Genomic DNA, 20,695 nt, shown 5'->3' on the forward strand with positions numbered 1-20,695 from the left:
TACTAAATCTCCAATGTTTCACTACATGCATTGATATCAATGATAAGTGCTGGGAAGAAAACCAAATTCCATAATAAAGAGTATAACTACAGTGGGGCAAAAAAGTATTTAGTCAGCCACCAATTGTCCAAGTTCTCCCACACACAAAGATGAGAGAGGCCTGTAATTTTCATCATAGGTACACTTCAACTATGAGAGACAAAATAATTTAAAAAAATCCAGAAAATAACACATTGTCTGATTTTTAAAGATTTTATTTGCAAATTATGGTGGAAAAAAAAAAAAAAGACTTCTTCTTTAAGAGGCTCCTCTGTCCTCCACTTGTTACCTGTATTAATGGCACATATTTGAACTTGTTATTAGTATAAAAGACACCTGTCCACAACCTCAAACAGTCAGACTTTAAACTCCACTATGGCCAAGACCAAAGAGCTGTCAAAGGACACCAGAAACAAAACTGTAGACCTGCACCAGGCTGGAAAGACTGAATCTGCAATAGGTAAGCAGCTTAGTGTGAAGAAATCAACTGTGGGAGCAATTATTAGAAAATGGAAGACACAAGACCACTGATAATCTCCCTCGACCTGGGGCTCCACGCAAGATCTCAGCCCGTGGGGTCAAAATGATCACAGGAACGGTGAGCAAAAATCCCAGAACCACAACGGTGGGACCTAGTGAATGACCTGCAGAGAGCTGGGACCAAAGTAACAAAGGCTACCATCAGTAACACACTACGCCGCCATAGACTCAAATCCTGCAGTGCCAGACGTGTCCCCCTGCTTAGCCAGTACATGTCCGGGCCCGTCTGAAGTTTGCTAGAGAGCATTTGGATAATCCAGAAAAGGATTGGGAGAATGTCATATTGTCAGATGAAACTAAAATAAAACTTCTTGGTAAAAACTCAACTTTTTGAGTGCTGAGTTGCATCCAAAGAACACCATACCTACTGTGACGCATGGGGGTGGAAACATCATGCTTTCGGGCTGTTTTTCTGCAAAGGGACCAGGACGACTGATCCGTGTAAAGTAAAGAATGAATGGGGCCATGTATCGTGAGATTTTGAGTGAAAACCTCCTTCCATCAGCAAGGGCATTGAAGATGAAACGTGGCTGGGTTTTGACAATGACAATGATCCCAAACACACCACCTGGGCAACGAAGTGGCTTCGTAAGATAATTTCAAGGTCCTGGAGTGGCCTGGCCAGTCTGCAGATCTCAACCCCATAGAAAATCTTTGGAGGGAGTTGAAAATCTGTGTTGCCCAGCGACAGCCCTAAAACATCACTGCTCTAGAGGAGATCTGCATGGAGGAATGGGCCGAACTACCAGCAACAGTGTGTAAAAACCTTGTGGAGACTTACAGAAAACGTTTGATCTCTGTCATTGCCAACAAAGGGTATATAACAAAGTATTGAGAAGAACTTTTTGTTATTGACTAAATACTTATTTTCCACCATAATTTGCAAATAAATTCTTTAAAAATCAGAAAATGTTATTTCTGGGATTTATTTTTCTAATTTTGTCTCTCATAGTTGAAGTGTATCTATGATGAAAATTACAGGCCTCTCTCATCTTTTTAAGTGGGAGAACTTGCACATTTGGTGGCTGACTAAATACTTTTTTGCCCCACTGTACATGTTATAAGAATAACATTGTGTGATAATGAGGTTTCACAGAATTTCTGAAGATGATATTTCTTTTATAAGAATTAACCAAAACTATAAACTTCAATGGAATCAAAAAAATGAAAACCTCTGCAACTGATTAAATATATGTTGTTGTTTTTTTTTATTCAGCACTAGGTCAGTAATACTGCATTCTAATCTTGTACAGTGGTACCCCGCTTATCGACCGGCTCGGACATCGACCTTTTCGCTTAGCGAACAGTTTTTCGACCGAAATTTGCGCCCGCTGAACGACCAAATGCCCGCTTATCGACCTTTTTACCCTGACCCACGTGGAGCATTTTTTTTGTTACTTTTGTAATGTTTTTAATTTATACTTTTTACTGTATTATTGTCAGAAATCCACCTGCCACGCCCCATTCGGCGGCTGTCAAAACCTCCGCATCCTCTAAAGCTTCAACAATGCACACCTGGGGCTCATTATTCACTCATCCCCAGCTCCTATATAAACCCCTCATTCATCCACACTCCTTGTCGGTTATTGTTGGTATGTGAAGGTGTTTGGTGCATGTTTGTCTGTGGTTTCCCTGTCACACGTATTCCTATGCGTTTCTTCCTTTCCGGACTCCACGCGCTCTCCACGGCTGCGCTTTCTTTCCAAAGCGCACCCAGGATTACCTTTTTCCTCCCATGCGTACGCCCGTGGACCTCGCCCCTCCAGGGTGTACCACGGATATCTCTCTCTCCTTTGTCGGGATTCTATGGACTGCCGTGTGTGTGTGTTTTTGTGGTAAACTCTCCATGTTTTCGGTAAACCAAAGCGAACTGTGCTCCGGCTTTGCCTCCGCTCATTACACTGCATAACAATTATATACAGTATTATTTATGTACCTGTATTAATACTGCTAAAAACAGGGCAAAAAATGTTAATAAATAGGTATGGGTGGAGGTCGGGAACGGATTAATTGGTTTTCCATTATTTCCTATGGGATAATTACATTCGCTCTTCAACCTTTTCGCATTTCGACCGGTTTTAAGGAACGGAATAAGGTCGATAAGCGGGGTACCACTGTATTTTGAATTTCTTGCCAATCTACACGATGCCGTCATGCTTTGTATGTTGTATTACACAGTAAACACGCATAAGTATATATTCTGGGTATGTGCTAATTCACAGAATTCTGTCATTACAGCTCAACAAGCAGTATATTAGTGCAAGACATGTAAGCCTCTCTATGCTTTTTTTTTGTATGACATGCTGACCAGTATATGCATTTGCATCATGCCATGCCAACAGCATCATCAATTGAAATAAAAAAAAAAGCCTTTTTAGTTTAAGTGACTTTTTGTATCCGACGTGTTTTTTTTTTGGTTTTTTTGTGTGTGCGACAGGGTACAAATGTTATGTGCTTGTTGTCTTCATTGGAGCATGCAGGTCTGCTGGGCTGCTATTCCTGTTGCTACAGCATCTGTTGTTAGATTGATAGGTCATTAATTAATCAGTAACTTCTTCCTGTGCTTACTACAGTATAAGGTGTCCACTACAGCAAGTAAACTGCAGGTCACACTTTAACAACACTCTGGTAGGCATGAGGGATAAATTAATGTAACTAAAACACTCAGTTGAACAACTTTTTATTATGGGAACTACTATCTTGTAAAAAGCATTTTAAGAATCTGATGAAGTAGGCCAACAATATATTGCTGTTCCAAAGAGAAACAGGGATCTGTCTGGGGTGCCCGATACACAGGCATTTGTTTAAGAATTGTACAGAATAGTTTGATGCTATTTAAAACACAACTTGAAACGGACTCACAGTGCATGCAATTTATTGTTTAATTTACTAGGGTTGTATCTCATCCCTGCACATGGACCGGCCTATTAATTGCATTATGCCTGAGGCGCACTGTTTAAAAGCTTTTGGTAAAAAGGTGGAAATATTCATTCAACGAGCTGATAATATTTCTGACTAAAAGAATGAGAGAATGAAGTTTTCCCTCATTCATATATTCTAAAGAAGCACACATTCAACAACAATTAATTCAAGAATTGAATTTGATAAGTCGTAACATGAAAGGTGAATGCTGCAGGACTTACTTTTAAAAAGATGAAACAATTGCTTACAATAAAATGAAAGGCAAACTTATAAGACTTACAATAAAAATCTAGACAGAGAAATATGAACATTAGTCTGAAGCCCTTTCAGAATTTTCTTTTATACTAATAGCTAAAGTGTGTACTTTTTTCAGCACATACTTTTGCTTGCTTTTAGACAATATGAAAAGGGTTGCCAGGTCTGCTTTTCACAACTTTTCAAAGCCAGCCGACGTACATCCAGCCCAAAACACAAGTTCAAGTCAAACATAGATTATATTAATAAACCAACAAAAAAAACCTCCTGAAATTGTTTTGAATATTTTAGAAATTAGCCCAAAAATGAATATGTAATAATCAGCATGTAGGTTATTATTGGATGCAAACACATTAATACTCTTAATTATCTGTAAAGCACTTTTTTCTGTAAACCTACAAAATTAATTGCAGGAGCTCTTAAATGAAATTGGTGGCACGGTGGGAAGTCTAGTGTATCTCAATTGTTTAAACAACACCTTGCATATTTTGTTGTTTTGCATTCTCTAACTTTATTGATCATGTCAGCCATGTTCAGGCTTATTAGGTGTGAACAAAGTAAACACCAAAATGTCCATAGCAAGACTCTAAGACTAGCACTGATCAGCAATGCTTTACCTCAAGCATGTTCCTTCAGTTGTGTCCAAATTACTTTTTGATTTTTAAAGCCATGCAAATGAGTTACTCTACAGGGTGGATGCTTTGGACTGAACAGGGCATCATCAGTATGCCTTAAGAGTGTAACAGAGCCCTATACACCACATCTAGCAGTGGTATCCTAGTTTTTGAGCGATCCTTCTACTCATACATATATGTATTAGGAGAGTGTCAGACTTTGCATATGGCCACACCACACATAAAGTGCTCATACACATTATTACTCAGATAGCAAATGAATTGTATTTGGTTTTCATATTTCAACCATATATAAAGTTAAAAAATGACTGTAAATAAATCTGTTGGATATTATGAATGTGTTATACAATAAAAAATAATATAACTAGCATTATAACATTTTCCTTCAGATCTTAGGGAGCCTGCCATGAGATCCATTTTATACAGTAGTTGCTCACATCAGTTTAAGTCTTGCTTGATTGGGTTCCTAACAATGAGTGGCCACAAAAATGGAAAGGGCAATGTTTAGGGTAATTGTTGCTCTGACTCATAGTTTGATGGAGCACATTATTCATCAAGACACAGGCTAGGGTTACAGCACACTAAAAGCAGGACTGATTGTCTGCTCGGAGACCTCAATTATAACTTTCTGAAATTCATTTAATACCTTAACCCTGGCAATTGAGGAATGTCCAGTGAGGCACGTCCGAATCACCCCCTCCTGTACTCTTTGTTTGGTGAGACCTAATTTATGCAGAAGATTAAATTCAGGTAGCAAAGATCTGATTTTGATAGGCAGAGGTTTTGTTTAATTTTAAAAAGGAGCAACGCAAAAATGTGTTTTAATATGCATAGTTATCTTTTGCTAATTCCGCTTATATTCCTGTATATATATTTTTTATTATTTTTAAACAATTATAAGTTTAAAAAGCCAATACTATATACTAGCCATTTCTGTTCTTATAATTTTAGTGTTTATGTCTGGAAACAATATCATTTTTATAGAAATAGACTTTATATATTTGTTATATAATAATCAGAAAAGTGTTATATAATGTTATTGGATGCACGTGTAACATTTGTCATCACTGACAAAAAAAAAAATCTAAATTGACTAAAATGATTGATTTTAGAAAGCTGTACAGCAGTACAGCATTGATTTTATGTAATGTTTATATTTTGGCTGTAGGATATATTCGGCATTTATACAAACCAATGCAACATTTTGTGTTCTATTTTTATGAAATTAGTCGCTTTGCTTCACATGTATCATGCCTCTTATGTGCCTTGCTGAGATGTCGTGTTCTTTTTTTTTTTCTTTTTCTTTTTCAAATGAATGATGAGCTTTGCAATATTCATATATGCACAGACATAAAATGTGCAAATGTTCATTTACTGACTGCAGCATGTCAGCATGTCAGTTCATGGGCAGTTTAAGTCGAGTGGCTGATGAAAGGATGTCAAAGGAAGACAGCTTTGGGAAGGTTGCGAGTGTGAGCTGTTAAAGCATCAGAGCTCCTGCAAGGCCAGAGTTTTCTTTTCTCCGAAGGGAGAGACTGTAGCGGTTTACCCACATTCTGTCTAACTTGTGTGCCATCTGTTTGTGTGTGTGTGTGTGTGTGTGTGTGTGTGTGTGTGTGTGTGTGTGTGTGCGTGTGTGTGTGTGTGTGTGTGTGTGTGTGTGTGTGTGTGAGACAGAGCCGACTAAGCAAAGACCAGAGGTGGGGTGGAGCACTTCTATCCAGAAACCAGTCTCTCGAGGAGGAGTTTGAGCGTGCCAAAGCAGCTGTGGAAGTGAGCCATAATATCAGATAACTCCACCACAAAATAGTCATTAGTATAGTTATAATAATATTTATAACATTTAGTAGAGTATGCCATACTGGAATAAACATGACATCATAAAAAATGCTGCAGGACTTTTGCAATAATTTTCAAATAGTAAGCATGTCAAGCAAAAAAAATGTTAAAGAAGTTTATTTTGCATGCATCTTAAAAACAAAGGTTAAAATTTACTCTCTCTCTCTCTGCAGTGCATAGTGTTACATTAGTGTTATTTGGTTTAAAATGTAAAGCTAATATAATTGATTTACTGCCAAATGTGGGATTGTGTTGTATGATTGTCACCCAAGAGACATTTGGATACTATTTCATCTTAAGTTTCATTGAATATCAATGAACAAATACAGCATCTAGGATCATAATTTTGTACTAAGGTAAATTGTTCATTTCTACTTGGGCACATGGGTTCAGATGGCAGTTGTGGTAAAGTGGTAACCATAATCAATTATGTATGTCGAATTATCTACATTAGAATATTATAATTCTACATACAAAAATTAATTTTTGTATGTAGAATTATCAGTAAACAGCATTCCTCACTGGATCCAGAGCCTATTCCAGGAACCCTGGGTGCGAGCCAGGAATACACTATCGCAGAGCACCATGTGCACATTTGGTTACACTAAGGGGTAATGTAGCCCAGCCAACCACCCTTGATCATGTTCTAGGGAAGAAAACCAAGAAACTGGAAATAACCCGGGTCGAGAACATGCAAACAAACTTTACATAGACAGTAACCTAAACTAAAGATTGAACAAGTGAATCTGAATCTGTGAGGCAGCAGTATCACTCTCAGCACCACCATGACATGAGTGTGTTACATTCTTAATATCAAGTTTTAATCACTAAGAGCCTAAAACATGAAATAAAAACTCCGGATGACTACAGTGAAGGTGTTAACATGTATCGTGCTCTGACCTTGTCTGCTTTTGCCTGCTATTCTATTACATGTGATTGCAGTTATACAGAACTGGAATGTGAAAGGCAAGTGATTGGTGATTGTAAATGATTGAAAAAGGACACACTCACAGGAAATGCATGACAGATTGGGATACTCCAGAAGGAACCTTCCAGATAGCATTTTTATATTATCATATGAAACACCTTAGGTTGCCTGGTTCACTGGTGAGCTCCAGTTTGCTGCAGTGCTAAAGAGAGTTTGTGAGTCGGTGGACAATATTATATCCAATAAGTAACCTTACCCTGGGGCACTTGAGTGCAAATGGAAGAGTCATTGATCATGGCAACTCGCATACTGAGACACTTACGCTTCCAATATCTCTCCAAGCTGAGCGGTCTGTGTAAGTTCTTATCTGCATACATTTGTCCTAATTAAGAACTTTGCGTGGGGCCTAGTTGCCTGGAAATCTAATTCCTGTGGCATGCAGGCTTTTTTCCAATCCATTTCATTTGTGTAATTGCCGGCTGTCCGGAACAAAGAAATAGCGCCGGGACTAAAAATGAATAGCTGTTAAGCTCCAGCCGGTGCTGCACATTACAGCTGGATAGAAAGAAATTTGTAGTTAAGGTGCTTTTTCCAGCATAATGCTTCTCCAGGCCTAGGAAAGTGGAATGACCTGCGAGGGTGGTTGGACCCTTTAAAACGCTTACCTCATATTTTAATTTGGTGCACTCTGAAAAATGGATCACCAGGGGAAAAAAGCTGTGACCACCCAGGCCCTTTTTTTCTGCATGTAGAAAAGACAATGTGCAAATGAAGCCATGCTGCTCTCATTAGGGGCAGGCAGGAGCAACATCAGGTGAGATTCAGCTTAACATGAGGTGGGCTGCTCCTTTCAGTGACAGAGCCATTAGTGCACATACAGGTCATTTATTTTTACTTAATCTATCCAGTAGCTGGGGTCTACTACACTTAGGTGGTATGCAAACATTAATTTCAAACTGTGAGCCTGTGTAAGACACTTTAAGGATCCTGATTTTTGGAGTGCTGTGCTCACATGGTGCACATTCAATGTACAAATTACATTGTCATTCAAAATGCAACTAAGGGTTGAGAAGCATGAGAAGACCTTCACTTAACAATTGGTAAAATTGCTTTCTATGATCAAACTGGCTTTTAGCTGATACAAAATGACAGGACATGTTTTTTTCCCCTACACAGCAGGGGCTGATTTTACATTGAAGAGTTTGACAGGTTGCCAATTTTTTGCTTCAAGATAATCATAAAGTATTTTAACGCCACACTCTTTTAAAAACTTTTTTTTTTTTTTTTTAAATAACTGCTGCAACGAAATGTTTCACTTCATTTAACTTTTTGATTATAACTGAAATAAAGTTTAAGTAATATTCATCTAAACACTGTATGGTGTTTTCTTTATGTTTGAGTTTGAAATTATTCCAAACATTGGAAACTTTGTTGGGTTCTTTGGCCTAAATCTTCTCCTCGATTTTTCATTCTGCAGCATCTTCTGTGTTTACCTGTCCAGAGGTCTCATTTTTAAATGTGTAAATGTTATAAACTAACATTTATATAACAACCTTTGCGTAGAAATTGGCTTTCCAGTCCCATTTTTTGCGTACGCCCTGCCAAATAAAATGCGCTGTATAAATGAGACCCCAAAGCGGTCCAGAGTTCAGCAGGTGGTGCATCAGTAATAATGGTCCATGGGGAAACACAGTGCTCCGTGTGTAGTTAAATAGACTAAACAAGGCATCTAGGCAAATTATGTACTTTTCTGTATTCAAATTACTCGATTTACTTGAGGAATCGCTTCAGCCCTAGTTCTATAATTTTATTAGTATTAATACTAATAAATTCACACAATAAGAAATAAATCTCCAAACTAAATGACCAACTTTGCAACCCATCTTGCATTAATAATTTAAGTAAGCTGGCTATTTGTATTGATTCACAACAATGATATATGTGGCATGGGGCTTGTCGGGTAGCAATTCCACCTTACAGCACTAGGCACCTTAGATCGATCCTGAACTCAGGTTACTCTCTGTACTAGTTTCTGTTCAGGTACTCCCTGTGTATTGCGGATATCCTCTGGGATTTCCTGTTTCCTCTCAGCTCTCAAGCACTTGCAAGTAGATGGATTGAATCGGCATGGTGTTAATTTGTGTGTGCCCTGTGAAGGACTGGCATCCCATTCTGGGTGTATTCCTGTCTCGCACCCACAATAGGCTCCAAATCTGTCATGACCCTGACAAGAATATGAGAATATAAGAAAATGGATACTAAAAGTGAATTTATAAAAAAAAGAAAACTAACATTGAAAAAATTACTGGGACTTTTACATGCATACATGTGGTTCTTCCCCAAACTTTTACCACCAAGTTGAAGGCATGCAATTGTAGGGGATGTCTTAAGATTATCATAACATTTTCCCTTCACTTGTACAAGGAGGCTCAAATCTGTTTCAGCATAACTATGCCTCAGTACACAAAGTGGACAGAACCATGAAGATATGGTTTACATGGGTTTGAATGTAAGATCCTAAATAGTCTGCTATTGAGCTCTGACCTCAACTTATTGATCACCTTTGGGATATATTTTAATGCTGACTGCCCCCCAGGCTACTTCACCTTTTATTAGTACCTGACTTTACTAACACCCTTGTGCCTAAAGGAGCATAAATCTCCTCAACTGCACTCCAAAATCTAGTTAAGGAGTGTATGTTGTTATAACAGCAAATAGGGAATGGGGTTTTTGAAAAGCACACATTTATCTTTAATAGATGTCTACAAATGTTTGTCCATATAGTGTATACACATACTTTACAGTACTTGTTGTTTTTATGCATTAATCTTAGAATATAAGATTTACAGTTTATGTTAGTTAAGTAAAATAAACTTCCTCAACTAATTATTTTCTCTATTCAATCCTACCCCCATTCTGATCCATCATTTGTATTAGTTGAATTATTCATCTGAACATAATTGCTTAAGGAGACTTTAACGCTTATATGAAATTCTCATTTGTGGAGGTCATAAATTAGTGTACAGACCGTAATCATTTGTCATTCTTTTCATACTTCACAGACTGCTTTATGCTTACAAATTGTTAGGCAATTGAGCATTAAAATGGCTCAATTGAAAGCATTTTGTATGACTGCAGAATTAGCTTTCTGTCAAAGTCTAAATGTCAGTGATGCATAATTCTTTCTTAACGGATTAAATTGCAGTTATTCTGAAAAAGTGTATTGTATTGTAAATTATATATTTGTAGTGTATAGATTATAGGTGCATTGTTTTCCTTTCCTGAAGTGATAGTAATAGGGCTTGTGTTAAAAACAGTGAATAATTGCAAAGAAGCCTTTTCCCTGTTGGTGTTGTTGCCCTCTTGTTTGTCCTGATTTGGCCCCCGAGGGCCTGAAGTTAAGCCCTCTGTCATGGGCAGCTGAGTCGCTGGCAGCATGTCAGACTTTATTACAGTCATACAGCTTTGTCCTCTGCCTCCCTCTCTAGACTCACTGAACTATCAGAAGAGCTTTTCCAAACTGACATCTGTCTTAACTGACAGCTACTGTAAGGCTTTTTTTTCTATAGACCATATGCTGGTGCGTGGAGGACTTAGTCTCACTTACAGAAATAGTGACAAAACAGAATGAAGTTTTTACTACTGCCAGAGCTGTCTTCTAGTTGTTTGTGAGTGATTTGGTTATTTATATACTGATACAGCCACTGATAAAGGAAAAATAATTAATAGATAAACAGCACTTTCTTTCACATTTTAGAAAAAAAGGCCAATTTTTAAATGCCAGTGAATGAACAGCCTCTCATCTCAGCAGCTCAGAAGTGCTAAGGATCTTCATAACCTTCCACATCCACCTCTTGAATGATTTAGTCACAGACTGTAGCTCAAGGATAGGGGGGGATAATGAGCTTTCAACTTTGTCCTTTGACTAGTTGGAGAGTCACTGTACAGAGTTGACAGAGGATCGTCCAATTAAAATAATTGTACACTTAGCAATGCTGTGCCCATCACAAAGCGTAAAAGAGCAATTATCTCTGCAACACAAGGGACGGTGCTGAACAAAATAACATCCCATCTAATTTGTTATATCTCAAAGAACTACTCAGCCACCATCACATGTGTGGTTCTCAGACCCAGTAGTGCACAGAATATTGTTACTATGTTTATGAAGAGCTGAAGGGCTTCATAATCATCAGATGAGTGGAGTCAAGTAAAGTGCAAAAAAAAAAAAAAAAAAGAGGCAGGTAATGAGATTCCTTGAATATGAATACAGCCAGTAGTCAACAATATAGTTTTAAAGCACAGCATCATTGTTCAAAGTTGTTCTAATAAATATATTTTTTAAATAATCTAATAAAATATGTCCTGACTTTGCATATTTAAATAACGTTAGTGACATATTAGCCAAAAATAAAACAGCCATCTGGTTACTTTAGTTGAGTTGCAGACTTTATGTACTTGCAAGCAATCGGAAATTGCAGCAAAGTTACAATTGTATGACTTCCCTTCATCAATATTAATGTACAATGATTCATTATTCAGATTGCTGACTGTCAGGAGTTTGGTTGATGCAGATCTGCAAGGTCCATATTCAACTCTTCTTGGTTTTGAACGTGTGTTTCAGTCAGACACTGAATTCTGGGACAAGATGCAGGCTGAGTGGGAAGAACTGGCTCGCCGAAACTGGCTTACAGAGAATGAGCAGGCTCAGATTCCCTCCACTGTATCGCCTCATGAAAAGGTTTAGCACAATTAGTCATGCCTTATGGCCTATGTATTTCTCTTTTTTTTTTTTTTAAGCTTCTTAAAATTTGTCTCAGTATAGCAGGTTATAATGCTTTCAGAATTCTCTGTTTCAGGGATATTACTTCCACACAGACAATCCATATAAAGACTGGCCAAATGCATTCGATGAGGGGTTGAGGAAGGCCAGAGAGGGAGATCTGCCAAACGCTGTTCTTCTTTTGGAGGCCGCCATCCTTCAGGATCCTCAAGACTCTGAGGTAATTGAATATATGGGTAAAAAAAAAGCTGAGGCAGTTTTATTAATGTAATTGCTCAGTACAGTGGAAACATCAGCCTGCACCCTGACAGTCATTTTGCTCTTTCACCAGACACTGGTTTAAGTTTTCACACTGTTCCGTTTCACCATTAACAAACCGAGTTGATTTGAGCTTAACCTGAGAATGGTGAATACTTAACCTGAGAACTCAAGAAGGCAGTATACAATTCTATATATGTATACTATATACAGCCCTGACCAGAATTTCTGTGAGCTCGGAGATCAGTCAATAGAAAAAAATCCCTGGGCTTTTCTTACTCAAATTTTAAAATACAGTTTTTCCATGTTGTTTAAAAGTTTGTCTTAGAATCAAGCAAGAATATCCCCCACTGCTGCTGAAAAACTTTTAGGCTAATTAGTAACTGATGCTTTTGAATATGCCCCAGAGCTATTAGATCTCTAAAGGCCCAGATAAGTCAACACTGCAGTATAATTAGTATAATAGTGATTTCATGCCAATTCCATTTTCATAGCTGCATTAAATGATCCAAACAAAGTGAAACATGATGTTTTGTAAAGAAGATGTCATAAAATCATAAATATTGAGACGATCATGACAGAGACATGCCAAATATATAAGATTAATAACAGCTTAAAATGTCATTTGCAAACAAAGAAAAACAATCATAAGTTTCCTTAAGGAGATGCTCCAGTGTCAGCTTTTGGTAACAAGCTTGTAACAGTGCTTTGTTGCAGAGGAGAAGGGAGCCTTTTTTCCAGAACTTTGTGGCTTTTCTGTAACATGATGAAGTGTGTTTTATTAAAAAGACAAAAAAAAAAAAGCGAGTTATGCGAGTGTGGTTATAACTGCTGACTAAATCTCATGTATCACAAACATTACACTACAAAATATGTATAAAAAAAAATACAACAGCATTAACTCATAGAAATCGCTAGTGTTTGCAAATGGTCATGGAATAATGGGGGAAAAAACACTTTTATTCTTATAAGTATTTTGATGAAAATCTTAGTGGTTTTGGTTATTGTAATGTTATAGCATGTCCACCACATGATTTATTAATGCTAAAACAAATTCCTGTACTATTCTTTGCAAATACAGTGACTGATTTTGCAACAGAATAACATGTATTTTTCTATCCAAGATCCTTCAGCTTTACTAGAAATTGTTAGAATCCTTTAAGTTGTTGCTGTGGTCTTCAACAATACACTCCCTCACTGGAGGCTAGGTGATAACCTTCCCATTCAGCCTTCCAACTCCATTGTATTCTTTCAGGCTTGGCAAGTCCTTGGAACCACACAAGCAGAGAATGAGAACGAGCAGGCAGCGATTGTCTCCCTCCAGAGGTAAGGAGGTGCCAACACAGAACTCCCCAGGGTTTGGGTAGGGCTGTTTTTCCTGTTAGGGCTGACCGTTTCCCAAAAGCTGGGAGTACAGTGTTTACATGAAATGCCTTTTTTTTTTTTATGCTATGGATCAGGACTAAAAAAATGGTGTAAGTGGTGTAAAAAGGCATCTGTGTTAATCACCAGTTAAAGTCTCACCAGTGCAACATTCACCTTCCACAATCACCACCACAATTAAAACAAATATTATACAGAATTCTGTGGTACAGTATTAGATTTACTGGGAGGTTTTGTTTGTTTTTTGCTTTTTTTTTTGTTTCACAGTCATATTGCATTTTCAGGACCACTTTGTTGGAAGTGTTACGAAGAATGTATTTAATGTCATACACTGTATAAATCGATAAATAATGAATAATGCAGTTTTTTGTGTATATTTAATTATTAAGGTTCACATGTAAGGTTTGGTTAAAATGTGGAAAGTTCAGAAATTCACTTCTAAATCAATTAGCTAAATTAGTTCTAGCTTTCTTTGACTCTCTGTAATGGGTCTTCCTTTCACAATGTGTTCACAGATTACTAACATTTTACAATCTTAGTTGATTTTAACTAGTTGCCTAAGTAGTGTTTTTCCCTGAATTACTGTCTTTAAGCTCATTTAATAACATTTTTTTAAAAGGCAGTAGGCTACAACCCTGCTCCAAACTTAGAAGGAGTGTGTTGATTGTGAACGAGTTAGCTCTGTTAGATTGGTTTATTTAAATTAATTATTCATTTGTATTTATAAAACTATTAATCATAATCTATACAGGGTATTAATCATATACTAAAAATTCATGGAGTGCATTTCATCAACATCTAAAATGTTTGGCAGGATTTAATTCCAGTTCGAGTGAAAACAGTAAAGACTGTGCCTGTGTGTTCGTGTGTGTGTGTATATGTGTGTATATGTGTGTGTGTGTGTGTGTGTGTGTGTGTGTGTGTGTGTGTGTGTGTGTGTGTGTGTGTGTGTGTGTGTGTGTATGAGCATGCAGATTGTGAAAGTGGTATTGCTTTTATTCAATAGTACTGTGAGCAACAAATTGACTAACTGACATTTCACGAGCAAATAGTCAAATATTTATCATACTATGCTGCATCAACAAAATAATTCCCAAAGAAACTCCATCTGGAAAGAGCAACACACAGCATGACTGAGCTCCAACAGTAAGTGACAGTTACAGTTAATTGTACAAACTAATTGATATGAAATAAAAAATAAAAACATTTAAATGATCTATGTCACAACCAGGACTATCTGTAGAATTAACAATGACCAGAATTTACTTATAAACAATTAGAATAGAAATAATATATGCAAACCCCCTGACTGAAGAGTTCATTTTTCAGAGGTAATATTATTTTTCCTGGTCATGGTCCATCACCACTTGCTGTAGATAGACTGAAGGTCAGGGAGCTAAGTGTGGAAGGTATGCTCAGCTAAAAGCACTAACCCCTGGGAGCTCATCTATGGGGATGGTGCTGTTCCCTAACCAGACTATGATGCTTCCTGTCAGAATACTCTCAGTGGTGCAGGTGTGAAAGTTCCTTAACACCTTGGAAGGCAGTCTAAACTCCCTTAAGTGTCTAAAGTAGTAAAGGCACTAACTTTACCAGGGTATAAGTGTGACAGGACCCTGACAGGTCCTGATATATGATGGAAACATTAAGGTTCCAAAAACTGTCCACTTGGGTCTCATTGATCTTAAGTGGGTGGTAGCTCCACTCCTCAATGCCAATATAAACTTCTTTGTTTTGATAATGGACATGAGGAGGTTGTTCTCTTAGCACCAGTTCTCCAGGCTTTAAATCTTTATCAATTAGGCCTTGTAAATTTGATGAGAAATTAGGCACACAACAGTGTCATCAACAAACTTTGCAATGATGGTAGAATTGGAAGTGGACAGTCGTAAGAATACAATGAGTACAGTAGGGGGCTCATGACACAAAAAGGGGTGGGGGGTGGGGTTACCCAGTTCTTACTATTCAACTTAGTCTCAGGTTCTCTAACTTTATCATCTGGTCCTGCTGTCTTCCTGGTGTTCACTTTTCTGAAAGCTTACTTAACATCCTGCTCAAAGATGCTGAAAAAAATCTGAAAATTCAAAAACAATTTTGATTACACATTTTTGTAAAAATCTGTCAAAAGGACCAAAGATACTGGTTCTTCTTAGCAGGTTGAGCTGATTACCAAGTCAATGAAAATACATGGCACTCCCATCACTAGGTTACAGGACATATGTGTGTGTCTTTTCAGTTGCATATGTTTAAGTTTATTTTAAAAATAATTCTTTATAAATCTTATTTATAGGCATGTTTCTCAACATTCAAGGACACTGCAAAATAAGTTACAAGACAAAGCAAAAAGAACTAAACCAAAAAAAAAAAAACATATAGAAACTATGTATACAGCTTACGACATATACAAACAATTACAAATGACTTAATACGAGTATGACTGTGACTGTGTAGCTGGACCAGTAAGCTTTAGGAAGTGTATGCAATCTTAAACAAGTGAGACTAAACAGACAGAGAATCAATGTTTCTAATGTCTGGAGGTAGAGTTCTAGAGCCGGGGAGCAGAGCAACAGAATGCCCTATGCCCTATAATGGCAAGACGAGCAGAGGGAACAGAAAGAAGGAGAGATAAGGGAGATCTAAGATAATGAGAAGAAACATTAATATGGAGAAGATGAGACAGATAAGAAGGGGCAAATTTGTAATTAACCTTTAAAGTGAGAAAAAGGATTTTTAAGTTAATAAGTGGAATGAGAGTTGACTAATATTTTAATAAGCATTCCCTGTTTAAAACTTAAAAATAATGGTGTGGGTTGTCAACTGGTAATCATCAACAATGTGAATAAATTTTAAATTATAGAATTTAAGCAGGTAGTTGTAGTATTAGTGTGAACATAAGCCTTTGCCAGTATATACAGTATTAGTTACAGTAAAAAAAAATACAATTAAATAAAAAAAAAAAATGCTTTAATTGTAACCCTACAGTACTTTTACTGTGCTGCCAGGATTTCATTATAATATTTCTTTATTGATAATAATTTATAATGAAAAAATGTTTTGAAGTAAATTTTATAATACACTTTTTGTATAACTTAAAGTAAAACCATATGAGATGTGCAGGTAGTCACCTGTAAATTAAAAAGGGAACATCTGCTACTCATTATGCTGCTTGTGAGCTAATTAGTGTCCATCAAAGCTGCAGTCCATTTGATTCAGTCCTCTGTGTGTGTGTGTCTGTATTTGTGTGTGTTTCTCTTTGATATGTGCATATGAGCAGGTGTCTGGAACTCCACCCCAACAACCTCCAGGCCCTCATGGCACTGGCAGTGAGCTTGACCAACACAGGCATGAAGCAGGAAGCGTGTGAGGCACTACTGGGCTGGATGAGACATAACCCGAAATATAAGCACCTCCTGAAAAACCGCAATAACCAGCAGGGTTCACCAAGCTCTCGTCGCCGTTCCTACTCTACATCCATGACATGGTGAGGAAACGATAATTCTTAACATTAATGAAAAAAATACTTTCTTTCGGCTTCTCCCGTTAGGGGTCGCCACAGCGGATCATCCGTATTCATGATCCGCATATTTGATTTGGCATGTTTTTACACTGGATGATCAAATCGCACTGGTTTTTACACTGGATGATCAAATCGCAACCCTCCCCATTTATCCGGGCTTGGGACCGGCACTAAGAGTGGCTGGGGTTGGTTCCCTGACCGGGGATCAAACCCGGGCCGCAGTGGTAAGAGCGCCGCATCCTAACCACTAGACCACCAGGGAACCTAACATTAATAATTAATAATTAATAAAAAATAAACGATAATAATTAACATTATTTTACATTTGTTCTGAATTAAAAAAAAAAGATTTTAAGCATTTGACGACAACACATTTTTATTATATGTATTTACCAACACATTTTGTATTATATTTATATATCATTTTACTTAAATGTCAATCAAACAAGTATGTTTAATTGGAAAAGCTTTGAAGTACTTGGTCTGTTTATGATGCAAAAAATGGGTTAATATTAATTATTCAAAATAATTAACTGACTAAACAAATACAATGAATAATTCATTAAATCATTTAAAATAATTGCGAGTTGTCAAAACTCTTTTTGGTCACAGCAAAACATTATTTCAGAATGTCGATGTGTTTATTATTATCTGAATTAAGTAAATAATTATAAAAAAGGATAAGAAACCTTTATTAAGCAGACACACTTTTTTAAGTTTAATTCTTTAAACATATATATATATATATATATATATATATATATATATATATATATATATATATATATATATATATATATATATATATATATATATATATATATATAAAATGTATTATGTATATGTATATAACTGTATTTTTTTCCTTTTTTTTATTATTTATATACTCTTACCGGTTCCCACACACAAAGGTACCATTAGAAATGTATAAATTGTTGATAATTAATGTAAAGATACATATATTACATTTAACTTTTTTTTTTTTACCTCCAAAAATTTTTTTTCATATTAAAATTAGTCATTTAAGATTAGTAATATTTTTATAATATAAAAAAATACTAATGATCTAATATTACTAATAATGCTAAAGTAATATTAATAGCTGTATTTTGTATTAAGGTGTGTTAGTTCAGTTTCCAATCTGTTTTATAATATCTCTTTATCTTAATTCTTTCAGCTCTCTGCTGCCTGAGGTAAAGGAGCTGTTCTTGGATGCGGCCCAACAGAACCCAGACACAATTGACCCGGACTTGCAGACAGGCCTGGGTGTGCTTTACAACCTTAGCTCTGAGTTCAACAAGGCTGTAGATGCCTTCAATGCTGCATTGTCTGTTCGGCCAGAGGTACTCACACTGCTGTACATAATACATAGCACTGCTTCAAGATAAACACTCACCAACCACATTATTAGGAATATTAATGCAGTTTTCCGATAAGCCAATCATGTAACAGCAGCACAATGTATAAATATATAGAGATCAAGAGCTTCAGATAATATTAATATCAAACATTAGAATGGGGAAAAATATCTCTGACTTTGACCATGGAATGGTTCGAAAAAGAGAGAAAGATTAAAATAGTCATTGGGTCCATAGCAGGGGTCAGTGCTCAGGCAGACAGAATCGATATGCACAAATCCATAATCAATATCCAAAAACAGGCAGTTTGAGGTGAAAAGGAAAAAAAAAAAACTGTAGAATAAGAAATCATTGAAACAAGTGAACGAGGGAACATAAACATGGGAGAGACACAACTTAGATTTGCAGTTTTAACAAACCTAAGACTTCAGAAATCCCAAAGCAAATCATAATTTATACACAAACGCACAGAAAAGGAAAGAAAAACACTGGAAAGGACAGAAAAGTGCTGAAAATGCCCCTTGCATCATTCGCAGCATTGTGCTGTGCATGCTGGCTTGCATCCCTATGCACTTTCATTATATTCTCTGTGTTCATAACCACATGTCTGTTTTGTTTCATGTAATATCTCCACTTCTCTCTCAATATTGGGGTTTGTGGTGACTTATTCACAGATGTCTCCACTTACATGTATAATTAATGTGCATAAATACCCCCTTTGTTTGAGTAATGTCCCTGGCAAGTATGACATTTAGTTCATTGTAAAGTAATAAGTTGTTTTTATTTCATGTTTTATATCTCACGTTTTCCAGGTTTTTATTTTGTTTTATTTATGAAGAAATAAAAATGTCAAATTCAAGAAGTTTAGCAGATGTGACATGAATTATGAGACTTCACTGTAATCTGTCTGTGGATATAAACGTTTTGTAGACCACGACAGTTTGCATAGTAAAACTTTAGACTTTAGCCATTAGACTTGACCTAGTTTGCTGGCTTACATTAAAGATATTAGTAATAATGCATTTGTTAAACAGTTTTAGGTAAGGTGCACAAAATTGTCATCATTGTAACTTTTGTCAAATTGTTACTTTTGTCACATCGTAACTGTCAAATTGTAACTAAAACCGCTATGTGACTTGAGACCGACATCCTTATCTTTTATGAATCTTTCTTATATTTTCACATTCATAATTTTAGTAAGTTTACTTTCTTAACTGAATGAAGAATTAGAAACCTTAACTTTGAAGTAGGAAACAAGAAGTTAAATTACATGTCTTACCTAAGCATTTTTTTTACATTTTTAGCATCTTTATTGTTAACATTATTGAGCAGGGATACAAGTTAAAAACAAATTTCCACACCAACTACATGTCTATAGCCATACAAAAGACTTAAAGCTAACCCAAAACATAAGTAGCCGAATCTGGCAACCAGTTATACGCTTGTGTTTGCTTTTCTTTCCAAAGTGAAATTGTTCATGTTGTTTGTTCTGCATGGTGCAGAATATTTTTGCCCTAGGGTCTTTATTAGTGCTTGCTAAGGTTCTTTTGATGACTAGGTGCAATAATAACTTAATTGGGGCAGTGAGCTTGCTGCCCCTATGATTGATTGTCCTACATCTAGGACGGAGAGCAAATCAATGTAACCTCAGTCTTACATCTACAAAATGGCGGGTCTGTTTTTATTTTTTTTTTTGGTGGTAAACGCCACTTGAGCTTAATATAAATAAACATCCACTTAGTGATGGTTTGCGACAGAGAAATATGATACTAAGAGTCAGTGCCAGGATGTGTAGCTAGTACGATTGTTTTGAGCTGAACAGATTTTATTGTAAGCCAGCACAATGCACATTTTCTTCCAGCAAGCTACGATGCAATTCATTTCGCTCTTTGTATTGTTCCACAATTATTATGAGAATTTGTAATCAACTGTGATTTGGCCTTGTTTTCTTGGCTCTATTTAGTCTCCAAGCCTAGGCTACATTTGCACACAATCAAAAATTATCCTCTGTTTGTTTGACTTGGTAATGTGTGTCAGCCTGCTGGGAGACTCAGTTCTTGAATTCTATGAAGCCTAATGTCTAATCCAGTTTCTCACATTAGGCATCTCTTGGGCAACAAGCTGCACTCTCTGTAAACATGGCAGAGATTCAGTGGACAGAAAAACAGACTGCAGATCATAATTGCAACTTTGGAAGTTTCTTCTGTTATATATGTTTGTATACCCTGAACAGGCATAACA

At 36.5% G+C, this 20,695-nt stretch overlaps 1 protein-coding gene across 7 annotated transcripts in view; it reads left to right on the forward strand.

Moving 5' to 3' along the window:
- pex5la (peroxisomal biogenesis factor 5-like a) overlaps positions 1 to 20,695 on the forward strand; it is a 72,970-nt gene that overhangs the window by 48,168 nt on the left and 4,107 nt on the right. For 4 of the 7 annotated variants that reach the window (XM_083567188.1, XM_083567191.1, XM_083567190.1 and 1 more), the window contains 7 exons: positions 2,818 to 2,847; positions 6,069 to 6,164; positions 11,780 to 11,896; positions 12,015 to 12,158; positions 13,452 to 13,522; positions 16,854 to 17,060; positions 18,274 to 18,439. In XM_083567188.1, the coding sequence (XP_083423314.1) occupies positions 2,818 to 2,847; positions 6,069 to 6,164; positions 11,780 to 11,896; positions 12,015 to 12,158; positions 13,452 to 13,522; positions 16,854 to 17,060; positions 18,274 to 18,439 (831 nt within the window). The remainder of the gene's footprint in view (positions 1 to 2,817; positions 2,848 to 6,068; positions 6,165 to 11,779; positions 11,897 to 12,014; positions 12,159 to 13,451; positions 13,523 to 16,853; positions 17,061 to 18,273; positions 18,440 to 20,695) is intronic. The other 3 variants (XM_083567189.1, XM_083567192.1, XM_083567194.1) reach the window with 1 other exon arrangement.

This window comes from Silurus aristotelis (assembly GCF_946808225.1).
Source record: "Silurus aristotelis genome assembly, chromosome: 2".
Classification (NCBI taxonomy): domain Eukaryota; kingdom Metazoa; phylum Chordata; class Actinopteri; order Siluriformes; family Siluridae; genus Silurus; species Silurus aristotelis.